Source organism: Mastigoproctus giganteus, chromosome 2 (assembly GCF_048544385.1).
Source record: "Mastigoproctus giganteus isolate SK-2022 chromosome 2, ASM4854438v1, whole genome shotgun sequence".
NCBI lineage: Eukaryota > Metazoa > Arthropoda > Arachnida > Uropygi > Thelyphonidae > Mastigoproctus > Mastigoproctus giganteus.
The window spans coordinates 262,784,596-262,803,299 of record NC_143576.1 but is presented as its reverse complement, the minus strand read 5'-3'; the positions used below and the strand labels follow the sequence as shown (position 1 = coordinate 262,803,299).

Below are 18,704 nucleotides of genomic sequence, written 5' to 3'. Positions count from 1 at the left end.
AGTATCTTTGGTCTGTAGCAACACTATGGCAACAATAATGATCGTACTCTTAACAAAGTATTTTGTAAAAATTTTTAAGAATACCATCAAAGTGTCAAACCTTGGCCATTTTTGAGATTAAAACATCGCAAAATATATAATTTTCCTCCAATTACTAAGAAAGGATTTTCTAGTGAAGATAAGCATGGATTTTTGTAGAATATTGCAGAAAGTTAAGAAATAGAAAGCACCTTTTTTAAATACAAAGATTTATATATAAATTTTTTAGCTTGAGCGAAGCTAAAAAATTTATCAAGAGCAAAATATATTTTTTGAAGAGCACAATGGTGCTTGCGAGCACCAGGTTAAGAACCCCTGCACTAGAGCAAGAGATGAACATGTGCCTGCTATCCCTCTTCTGCTCAAGCACTTTGGCTCGAATGTAATTCACAGTTAAAGTTATGTTAGTTTATTTTAGTTCTTCCTTTGAAGAAAGAAGCAAAGTAGCATCTGATATGTAAGGCTTTGTATGATGTACCTTTCTACAAATTCCATAATTCAAATCTGCAGGCCCTTATGAAGACAAAGTGATTTGTTGTTCAAGAGGGGAAAAGTTGTGTATACTCACAGTATCCTGGAATTCTGTTTGTCTTAACTCTTCCACAAATTTCTGATAATCTCTTCTGTCTTTCAAAAATACACATAGTCTACCAATAAGCAGCACAACCAAACCAATCAGAAATACTCCTGCTGTAACTCCAAGGGCAATCCACAATATCTGCTCCTTTTGTGGACAATCTACAAGAAATACGTTTTAAAGTTTTAAGAAATTATACAAATATGGGCACAAAAATACATACAACATTGCCTGCTTTACAAACATACTTGATTTTCATGTGAAAAATCACAAATGTTAAATAAAAAAAAAAGTGAAAAAAAAAAAAAAAAAAAAAACAAAGAAAAAAATAAGTAGAATTGTTAGCTACAGGGTTTGTAATGAATGTGAAATGTCATTAAAAACAGGCACTACTACACTAAAATTTACGTCATATCATGTATACAGAAGCTGTTTATTTTTAAACTGATTTACAGTGGTACCTCAGTATATGTCCTAATCCATTCCAGATCCTTGGACTTAAACCAAACAGGACGTATACCAAACGAATTTTTCCCATAAGAAATAAAGGGAAAATGATTAATCCGTTCCCATTAAAAAAAAATCCTATTGTTATTGGCATATTATACATTGATGGGGTTTAAATACTGCTTAATACTAAAATACATAAATACAAAAGCAATTAGATGAAATAAATGAAAATCTAACAAACTTTAATTTTCTCTTTTCTGTCTCTTTTCCCTACTTGGACCTGGTTGAGGATCACCAGGTTTGATGTTTACTAAAAATCTGTCCAAAGAACTTTGCTTCTGCCTTCTCCTCAGGATGTTTCGGAAATGTGACATTGTCTGGTCATTCCAGACAACGCCATTATGGCTTGTTTGGGCTTTGTTGGGGTGGTACTTCTCTGCAAAGTTTTTGACATCCATCCATTTGGCAAAGATTTCCTTGATTAATGAAGTAGGGGCTTCCTCTATCTCCTCCTCCTCCGAGCCTGAAGAGAGTGTATCCATCTTAGTCTTGTGCTCCTCCTTCTCAAGTTCCTGCAGCTCCCCGGTGGTCAGCTCTTCCCTGTGCCCCTCCACATCACCATCACTCACATCCAGACCCATGGACCTGCCCAGAGAGACAATATCCTCCACTATAGGCACAGCTTCAAAGTCCCTTTCATTCACTGCTTCTGGCCACAAATTCCTCCAAGCAGAGTTCATTGTTCTGTAGGAAACTTCCTGCCAGGCTTTGTCAATGAGAGATATGCAATGGACGATAGTAAAGTGATCTTTCCAAAACTCTCTCAGGGTTAATTCTGTGTCAGAGGTCACTTCAAAGCACCCCTGGAATAGTGCTTCAGTGTAGAGTTAGGGGGAAGGAACTTTACAGTGATGAAGTCAAACTCCGGCAGCACATAGTCCTGCAAGCTTGGAGGGTGAGCTGGAGCACTGTCCATTATGAGGAGGGCCTTCAGAGGCAGGTTTTTCTCCTCTAAATAACTTTTTACACTTGGCCCAAACATAACATTAAACCACTCACTGAAATATTCTCTGGTTACCAAAGCCTTGCTGTTTGACCTCCACATCACGGGTAACTGAGTTTTCTGCACGTTATGTTTCTTAAAGGCCCTTGGGTTTTCAGAGTGGTAGATCAGTAGAGGCTTCAGTTTGCAATCCCCATTTGCATTGCCACAGAACAAGAGAGTTAGCCTGTCCTTCATTGGCTTGTGCCCTGGCAATGCCTTTTCCTCTTGTGTAATATACGTCCTGTTAGACATTTACTTCCAAAACAGGCCTGTTTCGTCATAATTAAAAACTTGTTGGGGAACAAAACCCTCAGCCTCCACAAATTCCCCAAACTCTGTAACAAAATTATTGGCGGCATCTTTATCAGCACTGGCTCCCTCTCCATGCCTTTAAACACTTCACTTTCTTGGCTCGTTCCTGCTTTGTTTTTCAAAAGATCGGCATGCATCAGTTTTGCCTTTTTGCAAATCATTGCCTCCGATACGCTATCGCCAGCACACTGTTTTTATGTTATCCAGATCAAAAGCAATTTCTCAACATGCTCTAATGTCCCTGATCTTTGTTTGGTAATCGATTTCACCCCCCTTCGCAACGTTAGCAGATTTAATAATGTCTGTTTTTCCCAATCATAGATATCGCCGTTCTCGGCATACGGTATGCAGCAGCCAAGTCCCAGATACGCATGCCACCTTCATACTTTTCAACAATCTCTTTTTTCACCTCCATGATGATCCTAACCATTTTCTTCGTTGCTTGGCTCTTCTCATTAAGAACTCAAAAGAATTAGAACTCATGGTTAATGAATTTACAAAAAATTTACACGAAAAAACACAAAATCACGTGAAAATTCACAGAGAGTTATATCATGGGTTGTTCACTGAATGGCAGAAACTGTCGTACTAACACTCGTGGGCAGTCGTGGCAGAGATGCCTGATCTTACCCCCTCTCCAGAAACCGAATTCAGTCGATCGAGGACGTAAGTGCGCACCGTGTGTGCATACGTCCTTGGTCGGTTTTATTCGGAAAGCCGAGTGAGAACAGGCGCGCATACTTTGGTAGTGTCCATCCTTGGTCGGCTTTTATTTGGTTTTTGGAGAGGGGGTAAGATCTGGCCTCTGAGTCATGGCTTTGTCTTGAGAGAGGTAAACAAGGGTAGCACGCAGTGTCGTGACTCATTTTGATGCACGCGAGTTGTATTCCAAACAAAATTTTTCGCGTCCAAACAGGACGTATACTGAGGTACCACTGTATTAGTTAGCATTTGTAGTGACAAATGATGCAAGAATGCAAGCTTATAGAGTATTGGCAAAAAAAAAAAAAAAAAAAAAAAAAAGAGAGAGAGAGAGAAACAACTTCCCACATCACCTCTTCATCACATTTCTGCCTTGCCTGGTGCACCCTTTTAGGCAAGAAAGATAATTCATTTGATCACCATGAACATGGAATAGTTTGCCTACTTTTCCAAATTTATTCAGAGTACCCACATCCAAAACACCAGATGGAAATCTATTACAACAACCAACTACCTGCTGGCTGAAGGCAAACTTCCACACATCTTTCCTGCAGCCATCTTTCTCAAAGTCTCCTCGTGTGTAGTCCCATCAAGATGATGGAAGCCATCAGCATTGAGCTTACTCAATCTATGCAAAGCTTTTAAACGACTTGATAATATCTCCTCACAGGTGCCTAGTCTACAAATGATGAAATTGTCAGAAATGAAGCCTTTCATGGTAACAGCAACTTTTCCTTCCCCTCACTGATCATGTTCTTCTCAGCATCCATTCCAACAGATCTGCATCATTGCTAAAATGAGACATCTAGACGGCTTCAAGATGTGGCCTGACCACTGTTACCTTATACAATGGGATAACCACTTCCATATAACTGCTGCAAACTTTCTATATATCACTGACAAAAGTCCATGAGATGTCCTAGCAGCTCATCTGCACTGCTCACTACTACTCTCAGAATGATACCACATATTTGGTATTAAAATCATTTACCACTTTTCAGCCAATCTGCTTAATTTTTCTAGATTATGTTGCAGACGGACATGTTGATTACTGTTATTAAGAATCCTACCAACCGTATGGTTTAACACGCTTTTTGTAATTAGGTATCCACTTTTTCTCTGACTGTTCACTGTGGATGATGATAGATGAATCTGTCTTCTGAGGTCTCTGCTAATGCTGGTGTTCCCAGATTCACTCTTTATTCCACTATTTTCCTCTTGTATATTAATAACCTTCCATTGACTGGAAATCCTATCCATAGTTTTGCTCATGATAGCACATTGCATTCTACCTTCCAGTTTAAGAAACCTTGCCCTGCACAAGTAGCTTAAACTTCTCAAATATCCACTATCAATTCCTTAAATTCTGATCTTCAGTGGGGCAAAGATAACTTAGTTGATTTCAATCCTGCTAGAACTCGGTCTTGTCTTATATCTCGCAAAAAAGATTCTTCTGCTCCTATGCTTTTCTTCGATGACACTGATTTCTAAGCAAGATCATATATCTCTATTGGGGATTACCCTGACTTCTAATCTCTCTCGGCATAAGCACATTACAAATATTGCTTCTTCTGCATCTAAAAAACTGGGTTTTCTCTTTTGCTCTCAGCATTACTTTTTTTCCAAACAGCTGTTCACTCTGTACAAATCACAAATCTGTCTTACCGTGGAATATTGTTCCCACATCTGGAGTGGTGTCCCCAAAACTCTCTCAGGCTTATAGATTCCATTCAAAAGAGGGCAGTTAGGCTTATTAACAAATGATCTCTAACAGTCTCTAAACAGCAAAGACATTCTGTTTCCTGCATGCCTTTTCTATAGATACTTCCACGGGCACTGTTCTGAATTGGCAACTACAATTCCTGCTCACTCTTCCAAAGCAATCTGAACACGTACCACAACCAGTCAACATTCTTTTACTGTCCAACTTCAAACTCACAAAAGCAACTTTTCTTCTTCCTCATTTATTCATTCAAATTCTGTTTTCTGGAACAACCTCCCTTCATGCATATTTCCCGAAAATTACAATATACAGATATTCAAGTCTAATGTCGACAAGAAACTTCTTTCATCTTCTCAACCTTTAGTCCATGCACGGTACTATAGGTTCTTATACCTCTTGTGTTTGGAGGTTTCATTAAAAAAATAAATAAATAAATAATAATAAATAATTAATAATAATAATAAAAAACTCTGGTTGCTTCCCTAAAAATTATTGTGTGTATACCATTTACTCCAGGAGCTTGACCCACCTTTTGGTTTGCAAGTTTTTCTAATAAATGGTCATCTCTTAATTTTGAAATCACTAATTTCATGTCTCAGCTGCACTTGTTCAGCTTCTCCTGAGCACAAAGGGTCTTTCATCAGTAAAAATCGATGCAAAATACTAATTCAATTCATCAGCAACATCAGCTGAGTTATCTACGGCTTTTCCACACCCAGTGTGCAAGGGTTCGATCTGATTAGTTTTCTTTTTCTGTGTATTCCCATACATGAAAAACTCCTTGTCCCCATTCTTTCCTCTCGTAATCAGTGCCTTCTCACAATCAATCTCAGCCTCCTTTACCTTATCTGTGGTACTATTACAGATCAACTTGTAGCTGTACTAGACTTAAGTACTTTTTACAGCTCTGTAACTTTCCCATGTTGTCCTTTTCTTGCTTTATTAGATTGGCTAGTTCTGTATTCATCTATCTCAGCATCAACAAAGTGACTGTTGGAACAAACATCCATCTGGCATTGTGGAAGTGGATAGTTTGAATAAATTTATGGATCATTAGACAAATTATTAGAGGAGATGCCAGATGAGGTAAGTATTTTTTTTTTTTTTTTTTGGCTGATGCTCTACAGGTGCACGTCATCATCATCATCAGCCATTTTCAATCCACTACAGGATGAAGGCCTCTCCAGCAACTTTCCAGTTCCTTCTGTTTTGATCACTGGCCATCCATTTACTACTCAAAAACTCATGAATTTCATCAATCAATCTCCGCCTTTGTCTTCCAGGTTTTCTTCTAGCTCCTCTTGGATACCATTCTGTTATTTTCTTAGTCCATCTGTCATCATGTCTTCGAGCTATGTGTCCTGCCCAAGACCATTTTAGTTCTTTAGTTTTGATAAGAATGTCCTTTACTTGAGTTTGCTGCCTAATCCATGTGTTTCTCTTCTTATCTAACAGTCTGATTCCCAATATAATTCGTTCCATTCTTCGCTGTGTAGTTCTCAGCTTCTCTTCCATTCTTTTGGTGAGTGCCCAAGTTTCACTTCCATAAGTCATGGTGGGGAGTATACATTGATTCATTATTTTACGTTTCAGACAAACTGGGATATTGCTCTTCAGTATGTGACTATATTTCCTGAATGCTATCCATCCAAAATTTATTCTTCTCTTGACTTCCAGCCATTTATCATTATTACAGCTAATAACTTGTCCCAGATAAGTATATGACTCCACCTTTTCAATTACTGCTCCTTCAATCATTATTTCCCTTTCCGTGGCATACTTGTTCATCATTACTTTTGTTTTAGCCATATTCATCTTTAGTCCAAAATCCTTACTAACTGTGCATAAGTGATTAAGATTTTCCTCTAATTCTTTGGGATCGTGGCTTATGACCACAATGTCATCTGCAAATCGTAAATGGTTTAGGTACTCTCCGTTCACATTGACTCCTTTCTGCGACCAGTCTAATCTTCTGAAAGCTTCCTCAAGGGCAGCAGTAAACAGCTTCGGAGATATTGTGTCTCCTTGTCGAACTCCTTTCTCGATTTTAAATTTGCTACTGTCTTTGTCTAGTCTAATAAAGGATGTAGCACTCTCATATATTTTCTTCAAAATCATAATATATGGAGTATCTATGCCTTGTCTTTCCAGTGCCCGAAACATTGCCTTATGCTGTATGGAGTCAAATGCCTTTTCATAATCGACAAATGCCAGGCATAATGGTGTTTTATATTCATTTGCTTTCTCCATTAGCTGTGATAATACGTGAAGGTGATCCATAGTTGAGAATCCTGTCCTAAAGCCAGCTTGCTCTTTCGGTTGATTCTCATCAAGTATTCTTTCTAATCTGTTAGTAATGACCCTTGTGAAGAACTTGTAGATGTGGGATAACAAGCTAATTGGTCTATAATTTCCAATTTCTGATTTATCTCCTTTCTTATGCAGCAAAACTATGATTGCATTATTCCACTGCTTAAGCATCACACCTTTTCTAATGCACTTTGTGAAGAGCCTTGCCATTTTTTGTGTTATGTCTCTTCCTCCCAATTTTAACAACTCTACAGTAACTTCATCTTCCCCCGAGGCTTTCCGATTCTTCATTTTCTTCAATGCATGTTCTACCTCATCAGGAAGAATATCGGGTATGTCGTATGTGTTGCTACTTTGCAATCCATCTTCCCCACTGCTGGTATCATTCCCTCGCTCCTTGTATAATTCTCTATAGTAGTCTTCTGCTATTTGAATTATGCCTTCTCTGCTGTTTATAAGTACACCATCGCTATTCTTCAGTTTCAGTATCATTTGTCTTTCTGTATTACTGCTCATGGCTGCTGATTTAAATCCTTTGTTTTCCCTTAATGCTTGTTCTACTTTTCTTGTGTTAAATCTTCTTATGTCCTCTCTGAGTCTCTTTCTAATGGCTTTGCATAACTCAGTATACTCAATTTTCTCCCAGTCAGTGTTTTTCTTGCTCTTCATTTGTCGTCTTTGGTTCATCATGACAAGTGTTTCTTGACTAATTTTTTCTTCTTTGGATTTCTGTTTCCCTATAGGTTTCTTGGGCTTTATCACTTTCAGAAAGTTGTAATATTCCTCGTCGATATCTTGGTCCTGAGCAGTCTGCAGAAGCTCAAACTTGTTCTTAAGTTCCAGTACACACTGCTTTTTCTCCTCCTCTGTTATTTCAAAGACCTTTGTATTATTTACTCGAGTCAGTTTTTTCCTTTCCTACATCTATATCAAGTGTACATCTTACCATTCTGTGATCACTTCCAACATTTACCTTATTCAGGATGGTAACATCATTCACAATATATCTTCTGTTAGTGAGGATGAAGTCGATTTCATTAGTTGTTAATCCATTTGGACTCTTCCATGTCCACTTTCTGTTCACCCTTTTCTTGAAAAAAAGTGTTCATTACTGACATTCCTTGAGATTCTGCAAATTCCACAAGTCTTTCACCTCTTTTATTTCTTTCACCAATTCCAAAATTTCCTATAGTTCCTCTTTCTGCGCTGTTTTGCCTTTTTCCAACCTTAGCATTGAAGTCCCCCATAATAATAGTGTAGTGGGTTTTCTGTTCATCTAGAAGACTCAATTTCAGTGTACATTTCTTCAACCTCTTCATCATCGTGGCTCGATGTTGGTGCATGAATCATTATAATCTTTAGCTTATACCTCTTAGAAATCTTGAGTATTAGTCTTGACACCCTTGGTGATGTACTTTTGAATTCCAAAATGTTGTTTTTAAAATCTTTATGGACCAGAAACCCAACTCCACCTTCACTCCTTTCACTGTTTCCATTGGTGTACAGCAGATTTCCACTTGATAAACTTATAAGTGATTCATTTCTTCTTCTTGTTTCAGCCAAACCGATGATATTCCAATTCACATTTTCTAATTCCTTTTCCAGCTCTAATATCCTGTCTTCACCGATGAGTAATCGTACGTTATAACAGGCCAAGTTCAATTTCCGTGCATGGCAGCCTGGTCGTACCCAGAGATTCTTAGCACCCTCTGCTTCCACTCTGATCCTCTCGCTGCCGTAAGAGGAAGAGTGAAAGCTGCTGGGGACTGAGGGCCATTTGTATTGTGTGCTCTCATTGCTGGAGGGTTTGGTCTTTTCCTCTTCACGCTGACCAGGCGTCTTGAAGAGAACCACTCTACACGTTCGTTGCCACCTAAGTGACGTAACAGGGCTTACCATCGAGAAGGTGTGCATGAGTGGATTTTAGGGAGGCAGGCCAACCGGACTTCTCCTAAATCTTCTGTAATAGAGAGATATTGGATCCATCAGTGTTTTAGGCTGAGTGTCTGATAACACACAGGATACCTGTTCCCCTCTAAGCCCCAGGTGCACGTATAAATGTAAAAAAAATAAAAATAAAAAAATAAAATAAAAAAAGTAGTACAATCACTAATGCTACTGCTGAAAAACAGAAGTGAATTTTGTCAACTTTGGTGAAACTAGAGTATGACATATTGGATGGACATCCAATGCATGCAATCTATGACAGCACTAAAACAGGTTATTTTTATTTATTTTGATTTATTTATTTATTTTTTATCACAAACGACTCTCCCATGTCATGTCTAATGTTTTCATGTTTACACCAACCAAACTGCAGGAGAGATGGATACCGAGGATAAAGCAGAAGACAAACAAAAATTATTACAAAATATTACACAAAACAAAATCAGGGCTACAATAAAAATATAAAACATAATAAGCAAATGATAAAAATGATAAAATAAAATGGATAGAATGGATAAAATACAACATAATGATAATAGCTTTCAGTATCGGATCACACCAACTGTAAAAATAATTGGGTGTGATAGACAATTTATAGTAAATATTACTTTCTTATATGTGATATATAATCCCAAAAAAAATGTTCTTATTATATGTGACAGCACATTTACCTGTTTTATACAATTCAGGTATATGTGCACTCACATTTATTTAATTCCTTCCTCATGATTCATGTGATATCAATTTTCACCAAATTCTGCTGTATGTCATTCACCAATATGTTTTCAATTTTGAGATTATCTAAGTTATGAATAAGCAATCTGCACAAATACAACTCCTTTCTTTGTTAGTGTTTCAAAAAGTTTTATCAAACAGTTCTCAGAAGGGAAAATTCCTCAAGGAACATACTGATTTTAATTACCACAGACTACATGCCTCAAAATTTATTTCCTATAGTTTTATTTTCCTCAAGTTACTAATTAATAATATGCCAGTTATTCCTGCATTTTAAAGACAATCAGAATAGCTCAGCTGCTGCATAAGATAAAAGTAAATTGCATTATTTTATATCATCCTTGATGGAATCAATGGCAGTTATACTTGGAAAATTATGAAATACATTGGCTACTCAAAACTTATAAAAAGCTTCAGTGCTCTCAGCTGGTGATAGTTTTTTTTTTCAAAAAGTAGAAGAGGTATAAAATTTTAATGTTTTGCAATGGCTTTTTTTGTACAGGCAACCCCCGTATAACACGATACTTCTACAACAAGGTTTCGCTCACATGGTTTGAGAATTGCTGGAAATCTTGCATAACACGGTATTTTTGAGCTTTTGTGCTGAGAAACCTTGCTATAATGTTAGATGTAATTTTCAACATTTCCATCATTTTTTGTGAATCCCTGCTGTTGACTCGCTGGTCGTGATCGCCTTTGTGATATTTTTCTAAAGCACATTTCTGGAGGACACTACCATAAAACAATAAAAACAATTTGCAGTTTCCGATTTATTGGTCTTTTCTGTTAGTGTAATCAATTATAAATGGGTGGTAAACCAATAGCTGGAATTCTGTGAGTTTTCATGTTATTATGGTGAAATGTGTTTCCCCTTCCATGAGATATTCAATCATATAAAAGACATAAATAAATTTTCAGAAACTCATGTTTGTTGTGTTCGTATCATGTTTGTTGCAACTTGTGCGTAACGTGTTCTTTGTTATGAATTGCTTATCATTTTTACTGTTTTAAATTTTACAAAAAAAAAAAAAAAATAGCAGTGAACAAAATATCAATTAGTATGTACGTATTACAGTATGTATTAATTAAGCTATGTATGTAAGCATAAATTTATTTTTATTTTGATAACTAAAATATTCTGATTTTCACATATCATTTTAAGTGGGGGTCCACTGTATTTTGTTGGGAGATCCCCTGGGTTAGATTCTGTGCTATTCAACTTGAACTTGTTTGAGACCATAAAAAATAATCATGACTTCGAAGAGTGCAGTTCGTGACTTTTAAAGAGAGCAGAAGGTACACGAAATCTAGATGCTGCAGAAGAGATTGTACTTAGCAGCGATGAAGAGGAAGAAAATTAAATAAATGTACATTATCTCACATATAAGTATCACAGTTTGTAAGGTAAGACATTTGTTCAGCTATTACTATTTAAGTTATTACTATTATAAAAATAAAGTTAAAATATTAAGTTATTACTACTATAAAAATTAAGTTTCCGATAGTTATAAAAAAAATATTTTTTGCGTATTTTTGTTAGCTTTTGGAACGTAACTTCCCTTTTTGTACTGGTTCTTAGCCCCATATAACACAGTTTCACATTACACAAGATTTTGTAGGAACCAAACTACCGTGTTATATGAGGATTACCTGTATTTACTTTATTATCATACAAAAGAAGAACATATAGTATGAATATCAGGGCTAGTGTGATATTTCATTAATAGTTTTATGTCACTGTTTCATATTTTTAAACTGCATGTCATTTGTTTCAATACATGAACAATAACCTGTTCATGCCACTTTTGCTGTTTTGATACTCAAAATTTTGATGGAACTTACTAATAAAATTAAGTAAATACTAATAAAATTAAATAAAATCATCTAATTTAATTTCTTCCCTAGAACAGTGGTTATCTACAATGTCTCCTAATAGTAAATAAAATATAATAAAAAAAAACTTTAATTAAGACAACAAATTTACCTTTCTCTTGCTTCACCCACACCATAAGAAGATTATTTTCATCATAATTATAAAGAAAGGTAAAGCTGCAGTCATCATCATCTTTAAAGATGCAACGCCTGTCATCTGGTGATTTTTCTGGAAGCAATAAGGGGAGAAGGAACTTCAGAATTCTAAAAACATTTTGTATTAAAATACACTCTCATTATGTGTATCCTAGTATTTTTTTTCATCACAGGAACATTAAAATATTATTCTTAAAGGTATGTACATCTTCTACTGGCCACTTCCTTTATTCAGTAACATTAAATTGAATTAAACCTAGTAAAGAACATTAGTATTTTGGTCATTAACACATATTAATGCATATTTTGGTGAAATGGCAGAGTAAAGGAAAAATCTGCTTGCATATGAAGTTAACTTCTTCTTGTATTTTATTAAATTAAACAAATTACCTTCAAGTGCTTCTACAACAGTAGCAGTAAACGTACAGTTTCCACATTCATCTTCACTGAGTATCCCAGATTGGAAGACACGACACTGAACACAAGAGCGCAATTCAGTACACCTTCCATCACATGTCTATTTAAATTCACAAGTAAACAATGCATTACCATTAATTAAACCAAGAAAAATTTTTTTAAACAAAATAATTAAAAATAAACTTTTTTAAAGTAAAATTAAAATCATTTTAACATTTTGTAAGAACATGACATGGTTGGTCTCGAAAAGGCATCTTATTAAAAGAAAAGAAGAATACTAACTATGCAAATTGTGTTTTAACTAGATTTTATTGTTTTAAATTGGGTTATAGATAAAAATGTATTTGTGTAACTTAATCAACCTACATAATTATAAATGGCGACATTTCTAAATCCTGTATGAAATTTTGTCATCAGATCTAAATATTTGGGGAAGGACTAGAAAACTAATGATGAAATCAAATGAAAACTAAAATATCCCATATTAAAAGTTCTTTTTGCATATCATGTTAAATTTTTAACATACAGGACATTACTAAATTATAGTAGTGGCCAGAGCTAATGGTATAACAGAAAACTCAACAGCATAGTGAGTCGAAGTTTCAGTCCAAAAGTGATTTGTGTTACCATAGTGACCTGTACACTAACTGTGCATAACAGATTTGAATGATGATTTATTCAGACAATAGTAAGGCCTGTGACACCATCTCATGTGAACACATTTCAAAATGGTAACAATGTGCCTTTAGTGGAAAGGTACTAGTGGTGGATAAAAGTTTGTTAAATGACAGAAGACAGGTTTATTTATTTATTTATTTTTTAAAGAAAACCACAAAGACAAAAGCTATTATAACCTACAGTACTTATTACCATACATAACATTTCAGGTTAAAAAAAACAGAAGATACTTGCTGACATTAAAAATGAATTTCTGTAGATTATAGTTTTCAGGAAATACATGTGGTGGTATGTTGTTCAAAGAAACAGAAGCAGAAAGGATAAATAAGGAAGATGAAAATTTGGTTCTGCAAGTTTGGAGTAGGACAGTGAATGGATGCTGACTGGTTATGGCATGTGTTTGGACTGCTTTGGAAGAGAACAGAGGAATTACAAATGCCAATTCAGAACAGCGGAAGTATCTACAGAAAACGCATGCAGCAGAAACACATAGGACAGACTTTGTAAGAGGTGGGTTATTAATTAACCTGACTACCTTCTTTTGAATGGAGTCTAGAAAGTAAGAGAAGGTTTGGAAGCACTATCCCAGATGTGGGGTCAATATTCCACATTCCACGGGCGGAATGATTTCGGATTTATAGAGTGAGTAGCTGTTTAGAAGAAAAGTAATGCTAAAAGTGAAAAAGAAAACTTTGAGCTTTAGTAGCATTTAGTCTTTTAGCAATAGTAGTGGCATATGATGCAAGAAAGCAAGCTTAAAGAGCATCAGAAAACCCACCCACCCACATGTGCACACTTCTCATTTCACCTATCCATTCCCTCCAAAAGTTTGTGTAGTTCTTCCTTGAATTTATTTAAGTTTATCAACTTCCACAATAACAGATGAAAGTATGTTCCAGCAATCAACCACTCGCTAGCTAAAGGCAAATTTATGCATATCTATTCTGCAACCGTCCTTCCTCAATTTAAATTTATGTCCCTTCAAGTACATAATCTGATCAAGAGAAAGAATCTTACTAGCACTGAGCTTTCTCAAACCATTCAAAGCCTTAAATGCCTCAATCAGATCACCTTGCAGGTGTCTAGTCTGTAGATGCTGCAATTTGCAGGACTTAAGCCTTTCTTGGTAAGAGAAAGAAAGGCTCCCTTCTCTGTACTCGTTCCAGTAGCTCTACATTTCTAAAAACGAGGCTTCCAGACATGCATGCATTATTCAAGGTGTGGCTTGACCATTGCCTTATACAAAAGGATAATCGCCTACTTATCCCCGCTAGCAAAATTCCTGTATATCATTGGCAATATATCAATGTGTGTGTGTGTGTGTGTGTGTGTATATATATATATAGAATATTATTAGAAAAAATAAATCAATCCAATAATAAGAATACCATCAGGGACTTAAGAAAACGCAAAAAAAAAAATTATTATTATCGCTTTTTACCGACAATCTAGATGACTTCAACTGGGGCCAACCACCCAGAATGAAGGCAAAAAACGACAAGAAGTTCTCTGTTTCTGTGATGATCAATATATGCTAAGTAATTTAAATCTAAACCAAATATAAACCATTATAGGCCGAATATAAATCGAATATAAATAAATCGAATGAAGATAATTAATTAAGAAAAAATTTTGAAATATTAGAATCAAAGGTAAGAAATATAAGTAAAATATAAATGTAAGCATATATTAATCATCGTTGACCCGACAGAGAACGTAATTTAATGATTAAAATAAGATTAAATATATAATACATACTACATTTGACCGTATCTAGGACATAATGTAATAGTCGTCAAAATAATAAGTGGTGCCCCCTATGTGATGGATACGGTAAAAATAAATAAATAATTAAATTAAAGCAAAGAGAAACATGCAGATAGTAAGAAGAAAAACTAAAGGAGTAGGAAAAATAGAACCTGAACTCCACAAAGGCGAAAAATAGTGGTATAGATAAGAAATAGTTTCTCCTACGTCCTCGGATTGCCCTAATAATTTCGGAGAAATAAAAATAAAGATTGTAGGACAGCTTAAAGGCATTACAAGTATAGGCTCGGGTATGCCCGAGCCTATACTTGTAATGCCTTTAAGCCTATACTTGTAATGCCTAAGTTGTGGCTCGGGTATGCCCGGGATCGCAAACCCGTTCCTATAGCACCCTGAGCTGAGGGTCCTACTATAGGAACGGGTTTGCGATCCCGGGCATACCCGAGCCACAACTTATATCTTGTAATGCCTTTAAGCTGTCCTACACTCTTTATTTTTATTTCTCCGAAATTATTAGGGCAATCCGAGGACGCAGGAGAAACTATTTCTTATCTATACCACTATTTTTCGCCTTTGTGGAGTTCAGGTTCTATTTTTCCTACTCCTTTAGTTTTTCTTCTTACTATCTGCATGTTTCTCTTTGCATTAATTTAATTATTTATTTATTTTTACCGTATCCATCACATAGGGGGCACCACTTATTATTTTGACGACTATTACATTATGTCCTAGATACGGTCAAATGTAGTATGTATTATATATTTAATCTTATTTTAATCATTAAATTACGTTCTCTGTCGGGTCAACGATGATTAATATATGCTTACATTTATATTTTACTTATATTTCTTACCTTTGATTCTAATATTTCAAAATTTTTTCTTAATTAATTATCTTCATTCGATTTATTTATATTCGGCCTATAATGGTTTATATTTGGTTTAGATTTAAATTACTTAGCATATATTGATCATCACAGAAACAGAGAACTTCTTGTCGTTTTTTGCCTTCATTCTGGGTGGTTGGCCCCAGTTGAAGTCATCTAGATTGTCGGTAAAAAGCGATAATAATTTTTTTTTTTTTTTTTTTTTTGCGTTTTCTTAAGTCCCTGATGGTATTCTTATTATTGGATTGATTTATTTTTTCTAATAATATTCTATAGACATTATGGGTGTATTGCATGATTGCTTGCAACTGCATTAACCCATAAATTTTAGTTATTGTCTTTTAACTTTCTTTCCTTTTATCACTAATATAACTATTAATATATATATATATATATTGTTATTTCTTTTTGTATTATCATTCTATTGTGGTTTATTCCGTCTTTGTTCATTTTCTTAATCACAGGTATTTTCTACACATAGGTATTATAGTTAATACATTACTGGTCTTTAAGCTAGCCTAATCTCGGTTATCTTAATTTCCCATGGCCTATATATTCAGGATTTTTCAACTTGTTACGTATTGCTAAAAAAATTCATATCAATTATTGATGAAAAACTGTAGCAATACTATTTTAAAACAATATGATATAATATTAAACATATTTATACATTTTTGTATTACATCTTTATACATTTTTGTATTACATCTTTATACATTTTTGTATTACATCACATGGACGTCAATCCCCTACTTCATCGGGGGCTTTGAGCGGATTGACGGTCCATTCGATGTAATGCATTTTTTACTTACCCGTTTCTGTTTGCATCTATCACAGTTTTGCTATTTTATCCAATTACTAAATTCTAAGTTTCTATTTTTAATTTTTTGGTCCCATGTTTATCTTAATTGTTATTAGTTAAATCAGTATTATTTATTATAAATTTATTATGAACCCAATTTAATTCCCCATAATTTCTACAGCAACTGTGATAGAATACACAAAGCCCAACGGGTAAGTTTATTTAATATATTGCAATAACATTACTTACTTGATGTGTTTCAATGGAGGTCGTAGAGTCGAAGAGTCGAAAAAGGGAATATACATAATATATATATATATACATATATATATATTATGTGAGGTAAAAGTTAGGCAAAAGTAATAAAAATAAATAAATATGGCTATGTAGCTATCATTAGAGGCAGCAAATGCACATCCTCCACATGATGCCTAATTATATCTGATAATTAAAATAAATATGATATTTAAAATAAAAACATCAGCCAGTAGTACGGCAATAATACAGAGCAAAACGAAACGCAAAATAATATAAAATAAACAAACAGGGAAGGGAAAGTAGAGATAATAGGACCAAAAGGTAGTCGATAATCCCCTGTATAATTTAGTCAATTAAGTCATTAAACCCAATTAATAAAAAATGATGTAAATTTAAAATAATGCCAATTATAAATAATTTAGCGGTACCCCCCTCGAAGGTACCAGTTCCAAAAGACGAATATCACCAAAAAAAGGTTAAAGAACTACCAAAAACTAAAATATCAAAATAATAGATCAAAATGATAGACTGACCATCATGCCCCATATCGACAGACGACCACGAGGCCAATAATGGTCATGGAATCGCTGCATTTCAATCGTCATACAAATCATCGCAAAGGCAGAAATATCGAAGAACCAAACCACCCCTCCATTCTCCGATAGATCAACCAATGCAGAGGATTTGCATGGCGGTGGTCCTTATGCAGCGAAAAATAATCTATAGAACAGACAGCACTCTAAATCAGAGCCACACCACTGACATAATGCAAGCTTAACCAGCTTATATAATAGAAAGGAAAAGAATAGATGGCGGCACAGGCACTGCTTATTTAGCATATCAACCCACTACTACCACTAATTTATATTATGTGAGGTAAAAGTTAGGCAAAAGTAATAAAAATAAAAATAAATAATAAAGAATAAAAAAAATAAAGAATGGAGGGGTGGTTTGGTTCTTCGATATTTCTGCCTTTGTGATGATTTGTATGACGATTGAAATGCAGCGATTCCATGACCATTATTGGCCTCGTGGTCCTCTGTCGATATGGGGCATGATGGTCAGTCTATCATTTTGATCTATTATTTTGATATTTTAGTTTTTGGTAGTTCTTTAACCTTTTTTGGTGATATTTCACGTCTTTTGGAACTGGTACCTTCGAGGGGGGTACCGCTAAATTATTTATAATTGGCATTATTTTAAATTTACATCATTTTTTATTAATTGGGTTTAATGACTTAATTGACTAAATTATACAGGGGATTATCGACTACCTTTTGGTCCTATTATCTCTACTTTCCCTTCCCTGTTTGTTTATTTTATATTATTTTGCGTTTCGTTTTGCTCTGTATTATTGCCGTACTACTGGCTGATGTTTTTATTTTAAATATCATATTTATTTTAATTATCAGATATACATATATATATATATATATATCCCTGCTCAGAGAACTTCATATCTAACTGCACAATTACCCCAGGTCCTTTTCATTCTCCATAACCCTGAGTGCCATCAAAGAGGAGCAAAGGAGTAGTGGTCTCTTTTTTGCAACAGATAAGAAAGGACTGAGTTTTAAAGGGATTAAAATTAACTAATTTATTTGTCTCACTGAAGAATTACCAGGAAATTGGTATATAAGGACTTAGCAGAGGATATGCGAGAATTTTAAGTTTTGTGAAGGACAACAGTTTCTCAAAATGAAAGGTGATATGCAATGCACTACAATCAGCAAAACTATGGATATAAAATAAAAGAGGAAACGAGTGGGAGAAACAACTTTTGTGAACACCAGCATTAGTGGAGAAGTTAAAAGACAGAGAGCCATCTATCATCACTCACAGTGGGCAGTCAGAGAGAAAATTGAATACCCAATTGCAAAAACAACTGGCAATCCATAAGACAGCAAGACTCTTATGCAAAATACAATGAAAAGTTAGAAATTTCAAGAGCAACTGCTTGTGTTTCACTAAACTTTTCCATTAAATTTGTCCAAAGATGAGTAAGCCAGCTAATACTTCACCAGTTGA

The 18,704-nt window shown here is 34.9% G+C and overlaps 1 protein-coding gene across 1 annotated transcript in view; it reads right to left on the bottom strand.

The window, feature by feature from the left end:
• LOC150090443 (integrin beta-PS-like) overlaps positions 1–18,704 on the bottom strand; it is a 268,161-nt gene that overhangs the window by 32,450 nt on the left and 217,007 nt on the right. Inside the window, exons 19-21 of the mRNA XM_090389885.1 lie at positions 12,259–12,385; positions 11,825–11,941; positions 608–777 (exon numbers count right to left, since the gene is read on the bottom strand). Coding sequence (XP_090246011.1) covers positions 608–777; positions 11,825–11,941; positions 12,259–12,385 — 414 coding nt within the window. The remainder of the gene's footprint in view (positions 1–607; positions 778–11,824; positions 11,942–12,258; positions 12,386–18,704) is intronic.